Source organism: Rhinichthys klamathensis, unplaced genomic scaffold (assembly GCF_029890125.1).
Source record: "Rhinichthys klamathensis goyatoka isolate OS25496 unplaced genomic scaffold, OSU_Roscu_1.1 h1tg000224l_1, whole genome shotgun sequence".
NCBI lineage: Eukaryota > Metazoa > Chordata > Actinopteri > Cypriniformes > Leuciscidae > Rhinichthys > Rhinichthys klamathensis.
The window spans coordinates 197,709-212,500 of NW_026606748.1; the positions used below are offsets into that span (position 1 = coordinate 197,709).

Consider the following 14,792-nt stretch of genomic DNA (forward strand, 5'->3'; position numbering starts at 1 on the left):
TAAATACACATTTTATACAATGTAAATAAAAATAAAACATTTTTGGCTTATGTTAATTTATATTTAACACAGGTAAATTATTCATTAAAATACACACGACAAAGAAAGACTGAGTGAAGAAATGAAAGATTAACGACATTATTTAAACCACTCAAACCCAGTCAGTGGGTTTTTCCAGGCGAATTATTGCAATAGATCATAAAACAAACACGCAGAATCTCCGCGGATCATCTAAAGACTCTTTATCTCGAGTCACGTGATCGGAGGAGTCTCGGGCACGAGCGGCGCGCCCACGGCCATTCACTCGCGGAGCACGAGCACGAGCAGAACCCAACAGAACTCAGCAGACAGAGGAGAGATGTAGACACTGCAGGATCTCCTCCATGCCCTGAAACACTGCTCTCGTTTGACTGGATTCATCAGTTTAATATCCGACACACCCGCGCGCGCACAGGTGAGAATCACTTCCACTCCGAACATTCACCTGAGACTCGCTGAACATTCACCTGAGACTCGCTGAACATTCACCCGAGACTCGCTGAACATTCACCCGAGACTCGCTGAACATTCACCTGAGACTCGCTGAACATTCACCCGAGACTCGCTGAACATTCACCCGAGACTCGCTGAACATTCACCCGAGACTCGCTGAACATTCACCCGAGACTCGCTGAACATTCACCTGAGACTCGCTGAACATTCACCCGAGACTCGCTGAACATTCACCCGAGACTCGCTGAACATTCACCCGAGACTCGCTGAACATTCACCCGAGACTCGCTGAACATTCACCTGAGACTCGCTGAACATTCACCCGAGACTCGCTGAACATTCACCCGAGACTCGCTGAACATTCACCTGAGACTCGCTGAACATTCACCCGAGACTCGCTGAACATTCACCTGAGACTCGCTGAACATTCACCTGAGACTCGCTGAACATTCACCCGAGACTCGCTGAACATTCACCTGAGACTCGCTGAACATTCACCTGAGACTCGCTGAACATTCACCCGAGACTCGCTGAACATTCACCTGAGACTCGCTGAACATTCACCTGAGACTCGCTGAACATTCACCTGAGACTCGCTGAATTGCTGCCTTAAATTTTTTAGTACAATGAACTTGGATGTTTAAGAAATTTCAATTTAAATTACATTAAACTGACAAAAAAAAAGTTGAATCTTGTTTAACTTATATTAATAAAGTTGAAAACTGTTGTTAAAGTTAAAGCAATGTAAAAACATGTTGTCATAACTTATTGATCATATAATTTTTCACAGTGTGTGTGTAAATCACGATCATCTCATTAGAGATTCTGTTTCTAATCTAGTTCTGGGTCTGTGTATCAGAATCCTGTGTGTTTAGTAACCATGGTGATTCCTGCTGTTTTCATGGCTGTCATGGAAGCGGATATTTTCTCACACTCATCCTTCAGAAATATTTCCATGGATTCTGACCCTGGTGAATAACGTGAAGCTGTAATGCACTCGGCTGGAAGATTAAACGCGTTTACATGATTCGCCTGTTAAACAGCAGTGAGACCTTTGACCTTTGGCACAGGAGAGTTCTGCAACTGTGCAGAATTACAGTAAAGTCGAGGAACACTGACATCTCCACCCTTTAACAAATCTTAATCATATTCAAATAAGGATTTTTTAGTCATATTGCGTAGTTGTGCTTTTATTTGTGAAATTAACGCAATGAAACATGAAAAATTGTGTGGACATTATTTTTGTCCAGACTGTTATAGAAAGAAATTATGAACACATGCACAAACAAGAGAGAACCAACCAAATATTAATAACTGATTACAACAATGTTTGCTTTTTTCCTGTTAGCTTTTAGTCTTTTTTACACATTTTTTTGCATACTAAAATAAAACCTGTAGCTGTAGTGTGCCTTTTTTTGCCAAATAATTTTGTCAGATAAATACCTTAATCAAGTTTAGTGTTTTGTTTTTGTCTCATATTAATTATATCATATTAATTATCATATTAAAATATTTACAAAAAAATAAAACATTTTCCTCATATTTGACTTGAGTCATTAAAACCTGTTTTAAATATTCCACCGACATGGGCTGCGTTTAGCCCGTTCCCTCGTCCCGTTCCCTCGTCCCGTTACCTCGTCCCGTTCCCTCGTCCCGTTACCTCGTCCCGTTCGTTCCCTCGTCCCGTTCCCTCGTCCCGTTCGTTCCCTCGGCCCGTTCCCTCGGCCCGTTCCCTCGGCCCGTTCCCTCGTCCCGTTCCCTCGTCCCGTTTCCTCGTCCCGTTCCCTCGTCCCGTTACCTCGTCCCGTTACCTTGTCCCGCTCGTTCCCTCGTCCCGTTCCCTCGTCCCGTTCGTTCCCTCGTCCCGTTCCCTCGTCCAGTTCGTTCCCTCGTCCCGTTCCCTCGTCCCGTTACCTCGTCCCGTTACCTCGTCCCGTTCCCTCGTCCCGTTTCCTCGTCCTGTTCCCTCGTCCCGTTACCTCGTCCCGTTACCTCGTCCCGTTACCTCGTCCCGTTCGTTCCCTCGTCCCGTTCCCTCGTCCCGTTCGTTCCCTCGGCCCGTTCCCTCGTCCCGTTCCCTCGTCCCGTTCGTTCCCTCGTCCCGTTCCCTCGTCCCGTTCCCTCGTCCCGTTTCCTCGTCCCGTTTCCTCGTCCCGTTTCCTCGTCCCGTTACCTCGTCCCGTTACCTCGTCCCGTTACCTTGTCCCGTTCGTTCCCTCGTCCCGTGCCCTCGTCCCGTTCGTTCCCTCGTCCCGTTACCTCGTCCCGTTCCCTCGTCCAGTTTGTTCCCTTGTCCCGTTCCCTCGTCCCGTTCCCTCGTCCCGTTACCTCGTCCCGTTCGTTCCCTCGTCCCGTTCCCTCGTCTCGTTCCCTCGTCTCGATCCCTCGTCCCGTTCCCTCGTCCCGTTACCTCGTCCCGTTCGTTCCCTCGTCCCGTTCCCTCGTCCCGTTCGTTCCCTCGTCCCGTTCCCTCGTCCCGTTCGTTCCCTCGTCCCGTTCCCTCGGCTCGTTCCCTCGTCCCGTTCCCTTGGCCCGTTCCCTCGTCCCGTTCCCTCGGCTCGTTCCCTCGGCCCGTTCCCTCTTCCCGTTCCCTCGTCCTCGTCCCGTTCCCTCTTCCCGTTCCCTCGTCCTCATCCCGTTCCCTCGGCCCGTTCGTTCCCTCGGCTAGTTACCTCGTCTCGTTTCCTTGGCCCGTTCCCTTGGCCCGTTCCCTCGGCTCGTTCCCTCGGCTCGTTCCCTCGGCCCGTTCCCTCTTCCCGTTCCCTCGTCCTCATCCCGTTCCCTCGGCCCGTTCGTTCCCTCGGCTAGTTACCTCGTCCCGTTTCCTTGGCCCGTTCCCTCGGCCCGTTCCCTCGTCTCGTTACCTCGTCCCGTTTCCTTGGCCCGTTCCCTCGGCCCGTTCCCTCGGCCCGTTCCCTCGGCTAGTTACCTCGTCCCGTTTCCTTGGCCCGTTCCCTCGGCCCGTTCCCTCGGCCCGTTCCCTCGGCTAGTTACCTCGTCCCGTTTCCTTGGCCCGTTCCCTCGGCCCGTTCCCTCGGCCCGTTCCCTCGGCCCGTTCCCTCGGCCCGTTCCCTCGGCTCGTTCCCTCGGCTCGTTCCCTCGTCCTCGGCTCGTTCCCTCGTCCCGTTCCCTCGTCCCGTTCCCTCGTCCTCGGCTCGTTCCCTCGTCCCGTTCCCTCGTCCCGTTCCCTCGACCCGTTCCCTCGTCCCATTCCCTCGACCCGTTCCCTCGTCCCGTTCCCTCGTCCCGTTCGGAGGCAGTGCGCAAGCGTGATTGACATAACGTGAGGTCGTATTTAGTGTGCAAGGGCCTTTACTCACTAAAGACCGATGGAAAAGCTCTTTAACAGCGTGTGTGACTGATGTTTACCTGCTCTGCTCTCAGGTGTGCTGATGGCGTGTTCTCTCGGCCCCGCTCTGCTGGCGCTGCTGCTGCTGCTGTCGGCCGGTGCGGCCCCGGGGCCCCAGTGGCCCGTCCAGCGGGTGCCGGTGATCTGGGCTCAGCACACGGAGGACCGGGCGCCGCCTCACTTCCTGCGGGCGCCTCAGCTGGAGCTCAGCACTTCCTGCGGGCCGGCCTGCCACCGGCGCGCGGCTCCACCCAGCGCCTCGGCCCTGCGGCTCCGCCTGTCCTACGAGACGCTGCACTCCAGCGGCCGGCTAACTCAGACCGCCGTGGGAATATACGGGTTCGACGCTAACAGCTTCACCCAGACGCCTGCCAGTCGCTCCCGACCCAAACGCCAGATCTTCGGCCACGACGGCCGCTTCAGTATCGTTGGGCAGGACTTCCTCTTAAACTACCCGTTCTCCACCGCGGTGAAACTGTCGACCGGGTGCTCGGGGACGCTAGTGGGCGAACGACATGTGCTAACGGCGGCGCACTGCGTCCATGACGGCAAGAACTACGTGAAAGGAGCCCAGAGGCTGAGGGTCGGGTTCCTGAAGCAGCAGAAACATCCGTCGGGCAGAAACGGCACGACCGGCAGACCGGACCGGATGAAGTTCCAGTGGATCCGGGTGAAGCGCACACACGTGCCGAAGGGCTGGATCAAGGGCACCGCTAACGACATCGGCATGGACTACGACTACGCCCTGCTGGAGCTGAAGAAGGCGCACCGGCGCCGGCACATGAAGCTAGGCATCAGTCCCTCCGCCGCGCTGCTGCCCGGGAAGCGGGTCCAGTTCTCCGGCTTCGACACCGACCGGCCCGGTCAGCTGGTGTACCGCTTCTGCCGGGCTTCGGACGAGACCTACGACCTGCTGTACCAGCGCTGCGACGCTCAGCCCGGCGCTAGCGGATCCGGCGTCTACGCCCGCATGTGGAGCCGCACACGCCAGCGCTGGGAGCGCAAGGTCATCGGGATCTTCTCCGGACACCAGCGGGTGGATCTCAGCGGGTCGCCTCAGGAGTTCAACGTGGCGGTGCGCATCACGCCGCTCAAATACGCCCAGATCTGCTACTGGATCAAGGGGAACTACGTGGACTGCAGAGAAGGTTGAGGAGCGCCGGCTTCATTCACTTTATTAGCACTGAAGATTCTCTTACATATGCAGGAGAGTTTCAGTCCAGCAATATACAAGAACATACTGAAGCATCAACATGCTATAAGACACTGTTTTTAAAGACTTGTTAAAGGGATAGTTCACCCAAATATGAAAATTAGCCCATGATTTGCTCACCCTCAAGTCATCCTAGGTGTGTATGACATTCTTCTTTCAGACGAACACAATCAGAGTTTTATTAAAAAAATGTCCTGGCTCTTCCCAGCTTTATAATGGCAGTGAATGACCGTTTCTGTTTTGAAGTCCATCAAAGTGCATCTATCCATGATAAAAGTGCATCTGTCCATGATAAAGTGCTCCACAGGCTCCGAGGGGTTAATAAAGGCCTTCTGAAGTGAAGCGATAAGTTTGTGTAAGAAAAATATCCATATTTAAAACTTTATCGACTATAATAACCAGCTTCCGGCAGACGGCTGTTAATCATGGGATAATTTTCATTTTTGGGTGAACTATCCCTTTAAGCCATTCTTGTACAAAAGGAAGGTTGTGCCAAAGAATGTTTTTCCAATAATGTTCATTTAAACTTAAACTTATTTCATTATAATATAGTGTTTTATGACTGTTTGATTTTTATCTGAAAGCTCTTAAAGACAAACTAAAGGGGACCCACTTTATATTAAGTGTCTTTAACTACTATGTACTTGCATTTACATTAATAATTTTATTACAATGCAATTATTGTGTTCATACAATTGTATTTCTATTTTAGAACTGCCTACATGTAATTACTGTTGACCTTTAACCTTACCCGTACTGTTGTTCCCCGCATCCCACCTCAAGAGTGTCTGAAACACAACACCAACACTGAACCTAACAATTATTATTTATGCAAGTACATAAAGACACCTGATATAAAGTGTGACCATTAGAGGAAGATGTTCTGGATGGACACTGGTGAAGGACTGGGACAGAAAGGCACTGGTGAAGGACTGGGACAGAAAGGCACTGGTGAAGGACTGGTTTTCTCTACTGATGTTTGAATGGAAATGCTAATGTTTCTGCTAATGTCTGAGAACTACTGTACGAGATCCTGTGTTTCCCTCTGGTGGTGAGAGACAGTTCTGCAGATCTCCACACACACACACTGTAAACCAGTGGATATTCATTCAATGACACTAATTACTTTCAGAGTTTTAATGTCCTCTGTTACAACACATTAAAAGCTTTTGCAAAAAAATAGCACCACTGAGTAAGAGAAATGGCTGCTGGAACTGAACAGATTAGACATCAGATACACACAAAAACCACAACGCTCGTCGAGAACATATCTCACCTGAAAATCAGAAGGAAACAGATCATGGTTTTAAAGGGATACTCCACCAGTTTTTCTTATTTAACTATGTTATTCCCTTAACTAAGATGAGTTGATACATACCTCTCTCGTCTCAGTGCGTGCACTATATCGCTCTGTATTGCCGCAAAACTATGTTAGCACTTAGCTTAGCCCATGCATTAAATATGGGCCAAGCAGAGAAGCGAGCAAACACTTCCACGTTTTCCCTATGTAAACACAGTTACTCGAGTAGTGTAACTTGACCTGGGCTGGTGACACAAAATAAACCGTTGCGCTTTTCTAAGCGTTTAAAATTGATGACTATATTGTATGGCGGAATACCATAACAAGTGCTTTTGAGCACTTCGACTTGGCGCAATAATATCTTCACTCGTGAAAAGTCCCGGCTCCCGCTTCCTCTCCCCTCCCTCTGACATTTCCGTCAATACAACCAACGTGACTTTTACTACCTGTGCTGTGCTATTAGCAAACTGCAGATCATTTGCAATGGCGGACTTTGTAGATGATTATGACTTCTTTGTAGAAGACCCAGAGCCATATCTGTTTGAACCCGAGTACACAGAGGAGGAATTAGCTCTTATGGACCGTGAGAGGGAAAGATATGATCCAGAACAGACCGGAGCTTTCCCGAAAGCAGCTAACCAAGCTCTCCGCTGTATGTGGTGTGTTGGAATTCGGTGAAAAATGACAGCACTATGTACATTCTCCTTATTTTCACAACCCTTTACGATGCACGTTTTAACCATTATTGTATACAAACTAGCTTCCAACAACCTGTTACTTCGTCAACTCCGCTCAAACTACTACTACCGGCGCATGTCACGTTGGTTGTATTGACGGAAATGTCAGAGGGAGGGGAGAGGAAGCGGGAGCCGGGACTTTTCACGAGTGAAGATATTATTGCGCCAAGTCGAAGTGCTCAAAAGCACTTGTTATGGTATTCCGCCATACAATATAGTCATCAATTTTAAACGCTTAGAAAAGCGCAACGGTTTATTTTGTGTCACCAGCCCAGGTCAAGTTACACTACTCGAGTAACTGTGTTTACATAGGGAAAACGTGGAAGTGTTTGGTCGCTTCTCTGCTTGGCCCATATTTAATGCATGGGCTAAGCTAAGTGCTAACATAGTTTTGCGGCAATACAGAGCGATATAGTGCACGCACTGAGACGAGAGAGGTATGTATCAACTCGTCTTAGTTAAGGGAATAACATAGTTTAATAAGAAAAACTGGTGGAGTATCCCTTTAAGGCTTTTCTTACTTTGAAGTTAAGCTAATTTCCAATTAAAATAAAGATAATTTGATAAGAAGCAAACCCAAACATACTATCATCACGTCAAAAATCTTCCTGATGGTTTCTTATATTGGTCTTGCAGGGAAATATGACCCGACGTGAGTGTAGTGATGATGATCTGACACACACGGGCACTTGAGCTGGTTCTGTCATTTATTCTGGATGTCATTGGAACTTTGAAACAAAAGTGGTTTTATAAAATACTGCAAGCTTGACAGTGCGTGGCTCCGCCCACAGCTCGCGTGGCCACGCCCACTCCTGATGCCCCACGGCCCCCTGGGATTTGGCACAGAGTTAACATGAACGGCAAATGGAGATGCTGATCGCTCAAGCTTTAAACCAGATCCGGTCGGTGCAGTTTATCAACAGAGATGGATTGAAACCAAGTGGACACACAAGATGCTTAGAACAGATAATACTTAAGAGTGTAAGTGACCGTCCAGCATTGGCGATGAACCGGACCGCCCCGTCCAGTCCGTCCTCGTGATTGGCCAGCATTAGCTCTTCCAGTTTTGTTTCTTTTTTCAATCTTTGGCAGAATTCGGACGTCGTGAGCGACGCGGGCGACTAAACATCGGCGTCAGGATACGCCATCGCGCCGGACACGTAACGCCCGTCTTCTAGTCGTGTGTAACAGTATACAAAATAAAATATTTTATTAAATAGATACAAAGGTTGCATGAAAACAGACGGTATCAAAAGCGAGAGTCCGAGTCTCAGGGCGTCTTGACGGGCAGGCCGTGGCCCGGCGGGTACGAGTACGCCTTGCCCAGAACCAGCCGGTCCCGCAGGAGCTTGAACAGCACGTAGTAGTTGCAGAAGAGGATGAGTCCGAGCGACAGCGTGTGGTTCCAGCGCTCGGACCGCAGCAGCGAGTACAGCTGGTACAGAACCACACTCGACTCGATCCCGATCAGCAGGTTCAGGATCCGCAGCGGCTTGTGGAACAGGAACTGGACCGAGGGAAACACAAGCATTAATCAGCGTGAGGAACTGAAGGTCCGGTTAAACACACGATCAGAACTCACTAGAATCAGTTCATCCTCTACACCTGGAGGCACAGCACCAGCGCACATCTCCTCAGAGAGACCTGGACTGGGTCAGGGTCAGGGAGTCAGGAGTGGGAGATGTGCAGTGGTGGTGTGCCTCCAGGAACACTGATCCAACCCAGCGCCATGATGACGGCTGAACACACTCAGGCTTATGGGATTAGTTTCCACAACAATCCAATCAGGCTTAGTTGGTACCATGAAGCTGATCATCAACTCAGGCTTTGATCCTGAGCTCATGACAGTGACATCAGCAGCGAACAGCCAATCACAGGCCATGAACAGACTCCGCGTGCTTCAGTTCTGTCTTCTGCCGAGATCTGGACACTGATCAATGTGAGGCGTACAAACATTTACACAGCAAGAAGAAAATATCCTGCTATATCAGTCCGAGTGAGAGCTGTGAAGTTCGTTTAAGTAGTTCATCATATATATATCTATAGCGACACAGAGACTGGGGCATGCAAGCGCATGTAGTCACTTTTAAAGCTTTATCTATCTTAAGCAAATCATATTTATTATAAATTATCTGTATATATTTATATTCATTTATACTAAATGTTTAATTGTTAAACTAAAATGTATCATGTGTAATGAAAAAGGAGAATAATAATTAAATAAATAAGTTAGGGAAATAATAAGATAAAATAAATTCCCTAACCCAGGGTTAGCACAAGCTAAACTGAAACGCACCAGACCAGCTTCATGACACCGGCCTCTGAACACACGACCGAAGACGCTCTTCACACACACACACACACACAGTCAGATCTAAGCCTTCATCACTGACAAACAACTGATGTTTAACCCTTTCCCCAAACGCAGCCGTTTCATTGGTCAGCTCGATCAGGCATGAGACGTTCAGAAACATCATGGATGGGGATTGACATGATGACCAGTGAAATGATTACAATCGGCCGCAGGGTTCGAGCGCCACACACTGACAGCGGACACACGAGTCTCTGCCGAAGATTCTTCAACACACTCTTTTTCATCCACAGAAAATCATTGACAGTGAGTGAGGGGTTTATAACTGACCCACAGATACCCAGCACTCACTCACTCACTCACACACTCACTCACACACTCACTCACTCACACACTCACACACTCACTCACACACTCACTCACACACTCACTCACACACTCACTCACACACTCACTCACACACTCACTCACACTCTCACTCACACTCTCACTCACACACTCACTCACACACTCACTCACTCACTCACTCACACACTCACTCACACACTCACTCACACACTCACTCACACACTCACACACTCACTCACACACTCACTCACACACTCACACACTCACTCACACACTCACTCACACACTCACACACTCACTCACACACTCACTCACACACTCACTCACACACTCACTCACACACTCACTCACACACTCACTCACACACTCACTCACACACACTCACTCACACACACTCACTCACTCACCCACTTACACACTCACTCACCCACTCACTCACTCACCCACTCACTCACTCACTCACTCACTCACTCACTCTCACTCACTCGCTCACTCACTCACTCGCTCACTCACTCGCACACTCACTCGCACACTCACTCGCTCACACACTCGCTCACTCACTCGCTCACACACTCGCTCACACACTCGCTCACACACTCGCTCACACACTCGCTCACTCACTCGCTCACTCACTCGCTCACTCACTCGCTCACTCACTCGCTCACTCACTCGCTCACTCACTCGCTCACTCACTCGCTCACTCACTCGCTCACTCACTCACACACTCACACACTCACTCACTCACTCACTCACTCACTCACTCACACACTCACTCACACACTCACTCACACACTCACTCACTCACTCACTCACTCACTCACTCACTCACTCACACACTCACTCACACACTCACTCTCACACACCCACTCACACACACTCACTCACTCACTCACTCACTCACTCACTCACTCACTCACTCACTCACTCACTCACTCACTCACTCACTCACTCACTCACTCACTCACTCACTCACTCACTCACTCACTCACTCACACACTCACTCACACACTCACACACTCACACACTCACTCACTCACTCACACACTCACTCACACACTCACTCACACACTCACTCACACACTCACTCACACACTCACTCACACACTCACTCACACACTCACTCACACACTCACTCACACACTCACTCACACACTCACTCACACACTCACTCACACACTCACTCACACACTCACTCACACACTCACTCACACACTCACTCACACACTCACACACTCACACACTCACTCACTCACACACTCACTCACACACTCACTCACACACTCACTCACACACTCACTCACACACTCACTCACACACTCACTCACACACTCACTCACACACTCACTCACTCACACACTCACACACTCACTCACACACTCACTCACACACTCACTCACTCACTCACTCACTCACTCACTCACTCACTCACACACTCACACACTCACACACTCACTCACACACTCACTCACACACTCACTCACACACTCACTCACACACTCACTCACACACTCACTCACACACACTCACTCACACACACTCACTCACACACACTCACTCACACACTCACTCACACACACACTCACACACACACTCACACACTCACTCACACACTCACTCACACACTCACTCACACACTCACACACTCACACACTCACTCACTCACACACACTCACTCACACACTCACTCTCCATCATAAGTAAAGGGGAGGTGACAGATACTCACATAAAACCTGGCGTGCGAGACGTCGGAGGGCAAGGCCACGTTACACGGCCCGACGGCCTTATAGAGGCAGCGACTGTGCCGAACCAGAACTCCCTGCGGCCAGATGGTGCTGTCGGACCAGCTGTACACACACACACACTCATGTATACATTGCTTTAACACTATAGAGTTTCACAGCAGCTTTACAGTGATAACAGGAGATTACAGTAACAGAGAGTGTTTGGCTTTACAGCAGCTCTAGAATAAAGTTATTGTCCAGATAAAGTTAGTTTTGATTGATTCACTTCCATTGTAAAGATCGCCAAATGACTTGTCTGGCTGCATAATACAGAATTATCAGTCGTTTGTGTTCAGTGTGAGATGTGAAGAGATGGTGCGAGCGCTCACATGTGCTGCGGGGCGTTGCTGCCGGAGCCGGGTTCCAGCCTCTGCCATCGGCCCAGGTGCGCAGCGGAGCGGTGCAGAAGGTCGCAGTACCGGGGCGGCAGCAACTGGCTCATCAGCATCACGAAGGCGTTGATCCACACCATGATCAGGTGCTCGCAGGACCAGCGCATGTCGTAGTACTGCGTACTCTGGAAAACAGCACGCAAGCGTCACACTGAGACACACTGACAGCTGCGCCGCCCAGTTCACCCCCTTAAAGCACCGTCAGCTTTACACACACACACACACACATCAACTGTACGAGACTACATGGTTCAGGCAAAAATGAAAATTAGTTATGCTTCAATACAAAGTTGCAAAGTTTAACTTAATATGTACACAACTGAAATTTGGCATCGAACTAAGGGGCTGTTTACACGACACCGTTTTCAACTAAAAACGTAAAACTTAAGCGTTTTGGCTGTTCGTTTACACGACAACGGCGTTTTAGGTGCCTGAAAACGCAAAGTTTTGAAAACGTTGTCGGTGTAAACAACAAAAACACAAATCTCTGAAGACGATGACGTCATGCCCATATTCTGTGTTCAGTCTATAGTGTTTAATCGCCATCTAATGGCCTGGCAGCAGAATACAGTGTTTTAGTCGTTGGGTCAGGACGAGGGTCAGGATTATATAGACTCAGACAGGACGAGGGTCAGGATTATATAGACTCAGACAGGACGAGGGTCAGGGTTATATAGACTCAGAACAGGACGAGGGTCAGGGTTATATAGACTCAGAACAGGACGAGGGTCAGGGTTATATAGACTCAGAACAGGACGAGGGTCAGGGTTATATAGACTCAGAACAGGACGAGGGTCAGGGTTATATAGACTCAGAACAGGACGAGGGTCAGGGTTATATAGACTCAGAACAGGACGAGGGTCAGGGTTATATAGACTCAGAACAGGACGAGGGTCAGGGTTATATAGACTCAGAACAGAACGAGGGTCAGGATTATATAGACTCAGACAGGACGAGGGTCAGGGTTATAGAGACTCAGAACAGGACGAGGGTCAGGGTTATATAGACTCAGAACAGGACGAGGGTCAGGGTTATATAGACTCAGAACAGGACGAGGGTCAGGGTTATAGAGACTCAGAACAGGACGAGGGTCAGGATTATATAGACTCAGAACAGGACGAAGGTCAGGGTTATATAGACTCAGAACAGGACGAGGGTCAGGATTATATAGACTCAGACAGGACGAGGGTCAGGGTTATAGAGACTCAGAAGAGACTCAGAACAGGACGAGGGTCAGGGTTATATAGACTCAGAACAGGACGAGGGTCAGGGTAATATAGACTCAGAACAGGACGAGGGTCAGGGTTATAGAGACTCAGAACAGGACGAGGGTCAGGGTTATATAGACTCAGAACAGGACGAGGGTCAGGGTTATATAGACTCAGAACAGGACGAGGGTCAGGGTTATAGAGACTCAGAACAGGACGAGGGTCAGGGTTATATAGACTCAGAACAGGACGAGGGTCAGGGTTATATAGACTCAGAACAGGACGAGGGTCAGGGTTATATAGACTCAGAACAGGACGAGGGTCAGGGTTATATAGACTCAGAACAGGACGAGGGTCAGGGTTATAGAGACTCAGAACAGGACGAGGGTCAGGGTTATATAGACTCAGAACAGGACGAGGGTCAGGGTTATATAGACTCAGAACAGGACGAGGGTCAGGGTTATAGAGACTCAGAACAGGACGAGGGTCAGGGTTATATTGACTCAGAACAGGACGAGGGTCAGGGTTATATAGACTCAGAACAGGACAAGGGTCAGGGTTATATAGACTCAGAACAGGACGAGGGTCAGGGTTAGACTCGTTGAGGCCGGCGCTCACCTTGACGAAGCACAGCGGGAGGAAGGCCACGTAGTACGCGCTGAACAGCGAGTTGAACAGCACTTCTTTGATGCGGCGGTTGAAGTCGGTCTTGAGCTGCTGGACTTCGGAGCGGATCCGGTCCGGGGACGGGGGAGAGGGGGGGCAGGAGTGGGCGGGGATGGGGGCGGAGCCACAGAGCTGATCCCGCAGGTGTTCCCGCAGGAGCGCCAGGAACGGTTTGGGTCTCAGAGGAACATCAGACCCGTCCGGCTCCGAGAACACGCAGTCCGACGGGGACCGAGACTCCTGGTGGAAGCAGACCAGCGGCACGTACACACCGAACCTGCACACACACACATTACACACACACATTACACACACACACCAGCAGCACGTACACACCCAACCTGCACACACACACACGTATTACACACACACACCAGCGGCATGTACACACCGAACCTGCACACACACATTACACATACACCAGCGGCACATACACACCCAACCTGCACACACACACACACACACACACACATTACACACACACCAGCGGCACGTACACACCGAACCTGCACACACACACACAAGCGGCACGTACACACCGAACCTGCACACACACACGTATTACACACACACACCAGCGGCATGTACACACCGAACCTGCACACACACACACACACATTACACATACACCAGCGGCACGTACACACCGAACCTGCACACACACACACACACAAGCGGCACGTACACACCCAACCTGCACACACACACGTATTACACACACACACCAGCAGCATGTACACACCGAACCTGCACACACACACACAAGCGGCACGTACACACCCAACCTGCACACACACACGTATTACACACACACACCAGCAGCATGTACACACCGAACCTGCACACACACACACACACACATTACACATACACCAGCGGCACATACACACCCAACCTGCACACACACACACACACATTACACACACACCAGCGGCACGTACACACCGAACCTGCACACACACACACAAGCGGCACGTACACACCGAACCTGCACA

The 14,792-nt window shown here is 49.9% G+C and overlaps 2 protein-coding genes across 2 annotated transcripts in view; one reads left to right on the plus strand and one right to left on the minus strand.

Annotated features, from left to right (window-relative positions):
• Positions 1-211: 211 nt before the first annotated feature.
• LOC130099213 (serine protease 23) lies at positions 212-6,236 on the plus strand. Its single transcript, XM_056264820.1, has 2 exons — positions 212-454; positions 3,877-6,236. Exon 2 carries the CDS (start codon positions 3,885-3,887, stop codon positions 4,992-4,994), a length of 1,110 nt encoding a protein of 369 aa, XP_056120795.1. The 5' UTR covers positions 212-454; positions 3,877-3,884; the 3' UTR covers positions 4,995-6,236.
• A 1,539-nt stretch (positions 6,237-7,775) lies between these two features.
• tmem39a (transmembrane protein 39A) overlaps positions 7,776-14,792 on the minus strand; it is an 18,834-nt gene continuing 11,817 nt past the window's right edge. Inside the window, exons 6-9 of the mRNA XM_056264821.1 lie at positions 13,750-14,074; positions 11,861-12,048; positions 11,474-11,594; positions 7,776-8,598 (exon numbers count right to left, since the gene is read on the minus strand). Coding sequence (XP_056120796.1) covers positions 8,362-8,598; positions 11,474-11,594; positions 11,861-12,048; positions 13,750-14,074 — 871 coding nt within the window. The 3' untranslated portion in view covers positions 7,776-8,361. The remainder of the gene's footprint in view (positions 8,599-11,473; positions 11,595-11,860; positions 12,049-13,749; positions 14,075-14,792) is intronic.